This window comes from Phalaenopsis equestris, unplaced genomic scaffold (genome assembly GCF_001263595.1).
Source record: "Phalaenopsis equestris unplaced genomic scaffold, ASM126359v1 Scaffold000403, whole genome shotgun sequence".
Lineage (NCBI taxonomy): Eukaryota > Viridiplantae > Streptophyta > Magnoliopsida > Asparagales > Orchidaceae > Phalaenopsis > Phalaenopsis equestris.
The window spans coordinates 356660-363354 of NW_018164845.1; the positions used below are offsets into that span (position 1 = coordinate 356660).

The following is a 6695-nucleotide window of genomic DNA, read 5'->3' on the forward strand; positions in this document are numbered from 1 at the left end:
AATTGAGTAGAAAATGTAAATGAAAAGTATAAAGTGTTAAAAACTCATTTTGTTTTACATAATAAATTTACATATTTTCATCTATAATGTTTCATGTTGAAATTAATATAACATGAATACAAAAGAACTAGAATGCATTCAGCCCGCAAATTATAAGATATTATATGAAAAAAAAAACTAGGGAGATAAACATCTTAGAAAAACATAGTTAAAAAATATTGTTGTAAGCAGAGGAATCTATATAGTCACTCGCAAGTCAGATTATGACATAGAATTTTTTTAAGCTTCTTCCATCCAATCATAAGAATTGATGGTTGAGAACAGTTAGTTTTTAAGAAATATTTTACATGCTGATGTAATTCTCAACACCATTTGTCTAATTGAAGTAAAAAATACAAATATTTTATTTTTATGGTTGAAAATTCACGACATATTTTTGACGAAGCTGTTGTGTAGATTACTCAAGCGTCAATAGATCTAACTAAAACATCAATATGGTTTTGCTCTTTCGAAAGCTTTGGATTTTTGTTTCTATGAAGTTTTTTTTCTTGAAGTTGAGAGTCATCCTATTATTACTCGGTAGATTTTGACTTATAATGATTCCTATAACAATTTGGGCTTGGTCAAATACGTTTGGTTCACCCTTGTGTCTCCTATGGCATAGTTTTCTTCATCATCCAACCTCATTTTTAAGGTTATAGAAATCTATTAGCAAGAGTCTTATCCCTAATGTTTTCTTTTAAGATTTCTAGTAATTGAGCTTATAGAAAATTATGCTCTATAATTTCACCAACTCTCTATTGATCAGTAATTGATTTTTTTTTTTTAAATGATTATGATCTTTTATCTTAAGATAATACACAATAAATATTAATATTTATTATTTGAACTCATTATTTTTTTGAGAAATAATTTCCATCCTTTCTCATCAATATTATTTGGTCACATTCAAAAAAAATTTAATTATTATTGGAAGATTTACACGCATACTACTCAATTCCCATGTATTTACATGTGTAACACCTAAATTTTAATTAAAGTTAAAATATTATGTGACTTGAAAGACTCCCATGATATAAAAATGTTTAGTTATTAAATATGTAAATACATAAAAATTGGGGGGCATACATGTAACTTGGCCATCTATCTAGCACTTCTGTTTATATCTGCGTACAAGCATAAGAAAAAAAAGGCCATTTGACTCATGAACAGTGAAAGTCTTGTTGTGAACGTAAATGCCCGGAGTCCAATCATGAGGTGTCACGTGCCACATGGATCCCACCCTAATATACTAACATCTGTCGGTGTTAAAAGTGATGCGGCTCACTTAACACATGTCGTCTAATTATTAGACTTCGGATACATACTGAGTCAGGATGAGTATTTTTTTTATTGATGTGATGGGAAATCAGGATTTGAGCGTGTAAGTAGAGAGGAATTGCGTGCGTGCGATCTCTGTCGTATGAAGAACCCAAAGCCACTTTGACTCGGCTCTGACGTTCATCATAGGGAAGAAACGCGTAATTCGCCGACAAATTAAATATTTTATTTCGTCTAAAACATCAACTCCCTTCTCGAAACCAGCAGTCAACACCTATCCTGAATACTTTTCAGTCAACGAACTTAAAAAAATAAATGTCTGGTGGTCAAAACCTGAACAACAATCCAAAGAACCAACTAACCTTCCTCACAAAGAAATTCAATATAAAATAAACAAAAAATCCAACTTGTATACATATATCCCATAAAAATTCTTAAATATTCCCATAAATAAAAACTAAATTTTGTTTCCCTATCCTCCTGTATTTTTTTCTTAAATGTATGACATTTCCACCCACTATTATGTGCACAAATTTATAAAACATCTAATTATATAAATTTTTTTTTTATTCTGAAAATCCTCTTTTGTGTAACTATCCAGAACGTGGCGGATCCATGGCGGATGCATTCCACGGCGGGGATGACGATGGCGATGACGGCGACGTGTTGGTGCCACCGCCCGGTGGCCAAAAAACACCCATCTGCCGTCCTGCTTCCGCCGCTGCTGAGTAACTCGAAGATATGGAAAATGGCGGTGAAGACACCGAATGAGAACCAAAAGACGGTTCTTTATGAGAAGTCGACGCCATGGATGAGCTCGAATGCATTAACTGATCCAATAACGCTGTGGGCGGCATCCCCTGGTACTCCCCTGTTCCCTGCAACAATCTCGAGTACTCCACGTAATCTCTAGCCATGCCCATTGTTTGGGATAGTGAAGACGGCCAAACTGGCTCTGTAGTTCTCGCCGGAGGACCAGATTCCGTCAACCGTATCGCCGGAGATACGTTGATAGGTTGCTGGAGCTGTACTGCTTCGGGGAAGTTAAGCTTTGCTTTATTTCCACGAAAGCGGAGCGCAGCCTCGTCGTATGCCTTGGCGGCAGCCTCGGCTGTTTCGAAGGTGCCGAGCCAGACACGTGCCGCCTTGTGTGGGTCTCGAATTTCCGCCGCCCATTTACCCCATGGCCGTTGCCGGACTCCTCTGTATCTCCGGTGAACTTCTTTCTCTGTGTCAGGGGGTAGTGTGGGTGGTTCTTGCAATGTCGCCGGAGTTGATGAAAATGGGGATTGTGCTATTGCTAGATAGCTCTGCCGGCTCTGCTTCGGTGCTGTATGGAGATGGAGATTATTAGGAAAAAAAACTTTAATTTTGAAATAAATTTCATGCGGATATTATAAATCTTCATTAATTTTGTTGAATTCTCTTAGAATCCTGAGAACAGTGATAAAGAGGTAAACTTTTTCGTTTTTGCAATGAAGGAAAGTTATCACATTTTTGTTAGAAGCTCATCTGTAAAAGTGTGATTCAAGTCAAAGATATATGAATAGATGTGGATTAAATTTTAAGAATCTACAATTATTGACAGATTTTAGTCTATATCTAATGTCAAATCCAAATTATCCTTGCAACAGTAAAGCTAGATGAGGGTGGCAATTGTAGATATTTGTGAGGAATATCTTCGCGTAAATGTTCTAGAATGTACATGAAGTAAAGCGACTGGATAAGGATATAAAACGCTTGAAAGATTAAACAATTATGACTCCTGCAGACAATTTTTGAGTTTATCGGCACAACTTTTTTTTTTACTTTGTTTTGCAAGATAATCGTTTCGGATTTATCCTTGAAAATTTATGAAGTAAACAATTTAATAAAAAAGACGGCTTTTTTCCCTATAAATCCTTATGATTTTAGCATTAACAGCAATAAAAATATATAATTTGAAGATAATTGAACTCAAAATGTAACAGTATTGGATTCTGGTAAAATAATTAAGAAGAGCAAATTTTATAAATTTCATCTTCGTGCATTTACGATTGACAAATACCAAAAAAAAGATGGGATTGCCGACATCTTCTATTTCCTTAAAAATGAATTTAAATAAATATATAAAAAAAATAGATTCACTACATTCTTAAAACCAGCACTCTTTCTTAAAATCTTGCTGTTTAGAGGAATCAATAATAAATCTAGAAATTTGAAATGAATTCAGTGAAATTCAAAATTTATATTAAATCATGTTACTTTTTCCCAAATCATGTGACTAAATTCCCTGAAACAAACATTGATTGATTTCAGTATCAATTTTTTTTGGAATTTCATAGCCACCAATGAAAACGATGAAACAGAGGAAGATGAGAAATGGGGGACAAACAAATTCATAAAAATCTCTCCTTTACCTGCAGAACTCGTGGAAGACTCCCCTGCAAAGAACCCTCTGTAATGCCTCACCGACTTAGGACTCATGAGCTCTTCCCTCTCTCTTTTAATCCCGCCACCGCCGCCGCCGCCGCCCGGTGAAATGAAAGACGACGACGAAGACGGTGCCGCTGCCGCCGCCCGGTCCATTTGACGACGAAGACGGTGCCGCTGCCGCCGCCGGTTCATTTCCGGTAACAACACGTGTCAAAGCCGATACCATGACCGACATCTCCCTTTCCCGAGCAGAACCAGATAATAGCCCAACTCCCGGCGGGGGAGTTGCGGCCGTTCCGGCAGTAGGACCCGTTTCTTCTTCTTCTTCTTCTTCCTCCTCTGCCGCAGAGAAGAACCTCTTGATATCATCTGACTCGCTAGGCTTCGCCACCTTGGTAATGCACATGAAAGCCGGAGCAAGTCTATTATTCTCTTCAAAGTAAAATAAATAAATAAATAAATAGACTTCAACCCTTTGAATCGTGAAGGGATAAACATCTATAAATAAAGTGAAAAAAAATGAAAACGTGCAGCGCCGCGCCGCCTTAGCAGCTGATTTTCCACTGCTTTAATTTTTAAAACGTTTTTGGAAATTGGAATGCCGGTTCAACGGATGGGTAGCTGTAATTTTCTTAAAAGTGAAGTTGTGTGATTATTTTGTTTAGTTGTGTGATTATTTTGTATAGTTGTGTTGAAGTTATTTATAATTAAAAATATTTTTTGGCCCAATCTCGTTGCAATTTATAATAGAACCAAAAAATATAATTATAATCAGAATCCTCAAAAAACTATAAGTTCAAACATTACATCTTAAAACGGACGACTCACTGAACAATGAGTAACTCGACAAGTAAAATTTAAAATTAAACTATTAAAATAACAATTAATATTATCATGATATTGAATTTGAAACACAGATGATTAAGTTCACGGGATAAATTCTTCTCCAAAGAAACATTTCATGCTAAACTACTATATGAGCCGAAATCATCTAACTGATCCGCCCACTTGAAGATGTCACAATCCTCTAATAATAACACATAAAATTTTCTCTCATATCTTGTCTGCCAACTTTTTCGAAAAAAATTAATTCCTTTTTTTTTTAATTTAATAGATATATAATTTTGATTTTGAAAATAACATTTTAATTTTAGAAAATAAGACCGGAGAGATCTCATATTTATAATAGTTTAAATGGTTGAGGACAATACCACAAGTAGTATACCACCCAAAAAGATAAGCATATCACTTGTCAATATGCTCAAATATTTAAACTAAGAAATTTATGATATTCGTTTAGTCTGTGAAACTTTATATATGACTGATAGCTCATCTATCTAATATGTAAAAATTAAACAGGATTTATTTTACTTGGGTTCTTAGTTCCATGTAGAGTCAAGCCCTTATAGTTAATTACATATTAGGCAGTCGAAATCACTTACGAAAACTCTCGATTAAGATCAAGGGTTTCGTCTTCAAGAATTTAATGTTGAGTTTTCACAGTTGTTTGTAGGAAAAGTCAAGTGGGAACATACCAAATATGGCTAGTTATTTTGGAGGTCAAATGAGCGAGAAGTATGAGATGTCACAGATCTGAAGAGGACCTAAATGACTTCCTAAGTTATCATGTTGTTTGACTTTACGTTTTAGAAGAAAAGATTAGTTAATGGTTCAATTCTGCATTTATTTCGACAATCAAGACTTATATCTGCACAACATACGATCATGCAAACGACCTAGGAAGATGGGAGGATTTTCGTCGTACCGAACGACAACCTCGGAATCCTAAAGGAGTCGGGACTTATACTGCACAACATGATTGTGCAAAAGCTTAAAGATAGTGTGAGGATTTATGTCGTGCTTGACGAATGAGCTCGAAGTTCTAAGTGTTTATGTTAATTAATACTAAGGAAAGTTTAGTTAAAGTAGATTTACTTCATTGCAGAGTATTGATCGTCAATTGAAGTAGTCTTTCGTCCGCTTGCATCCTCGTCCTGCTTACCGCTTGCATCCTGACGAGTCTTCTCGTTCCACCACCTGAAACTCAAAATGCTTGTCAGAGCATTTATGTATATAGAGCTGGAAAAGTAAAGTTTTGGAAACCTTCCTAACTCTATGTTGTGTATTAAGGGTCCTTAAATTTTAAGGATAATATTATTAAATAAAACATATTAAGTTTAATGGATTCCTAAGGTATTCACCAGGTTAAGAGTAAGGAGCAGGTCCATGCAACCTTCTTAATATTTGGTAAAAGGCTTTGGGTTCATTTAAACTTTATTATGTTGCTTAATAATTCATCCTAGGAACAACCTGATGCTCAGTGAACATTGATGTCTTGATTATCCCTAAGAATCGGGTGAATGTCATTTGTCTTTTAATTTAAAGATTATGTTGGTGAAGACCCTAAAGGGGGCAAATTAGTGTATTAAGAAACTTAGCCAAATTTTAGTCCTAATTGGACTTATGGTGTTTTAAAAGAGTTTGATTATGTTGATTTTTCTAATCCTCTTTTAACAAGTGGATTTCAAATTAAGTTCACCACTAAGTCCTTAAGACCGAAGTGAATGTATTCAGTGTGTGTATTGATTTTGAAAAGATTTAAAACTTTAAGTGATCATTATCAAGATCATTTAAACATCCTTTTAATTATTAAACAAGGATGTGAAATCATTGATTTCCAAAGTTATACCCCTAAATTCAAAAGTCATCTTATGCTAATGAAGTTTCCAAAATTTTGATAATTATGAGAATTATTCTTTTATCTTATAATTTGGCAAAGTGAATTTCTACCAATTAAGCCAATTTTTCATTGAAAATCATCAAATGAGTTAATTAATATCAGAAATTACCCACTTCCCATTTTAATTAAGCCTAAATGTTTATTAAGGCCAAAATGTCCAAAATTACCATTTTGCCCCTAAGGGTCCAAACTTTCATAATTTGTCAAATTAAAATCAAAT

General features: G+C 34.6%; 1 protein-coding gene across 1 annotated transcript; it reads right to left on the reverse strand.

The window, feature by feature from the left end:
* Positions 1-1689: 1689 nt before the first annotated feature.
* LOC110026918 (ethylene-responsive transcription factor ABR1-like) lies at positions 1690-4195 on the reverse strand. The gene is made up of 3 exons (XM_020728128.1): positions 3891-4195; positions 3720-3850; positions 1690-2650 (listed from the first exon to the last, which is right to left on the reverse strand). The coding sequence occupies exons 1-3, from the start codon at positions 4139-4141 to the stop codon at positions 1914-1916; spliced, it is 1119 nt and encodes a 372-aa protein (XP_020583787.1). The 5' UTR covers positions 4142-4195; the 3' UTR covers positions 1690-1913.
* Positions 4196-6695: the final 2500 nt, after the last annotated feature.

Excerpts from the sequence above, each read along its gene's own strand:
- LOC110026918 (XM_020728128.1), bottom strand. The coding sequence starts at position 4,141 with ATGTGCATTACCAAGGTGGCGAAGCCTAGCGAGTCAGATGATATCAAG. Across the intron at positions 3,851-3,890 it reads GCGGCACCGTCTTCGTCGTC|GTCTTTCATTTCACCGGGCG; the intron begins AAATGGACCGGG and ends GTCTTCGTCGTC. Across the intron at positions 2,651-3,719 it reads GTCTTCCACGAGTTCTGCAG|CACCGAAGCAGAGCCGGCAG; the intron begins GTAAAGGAGAGA and ends ATCTCCATACAG.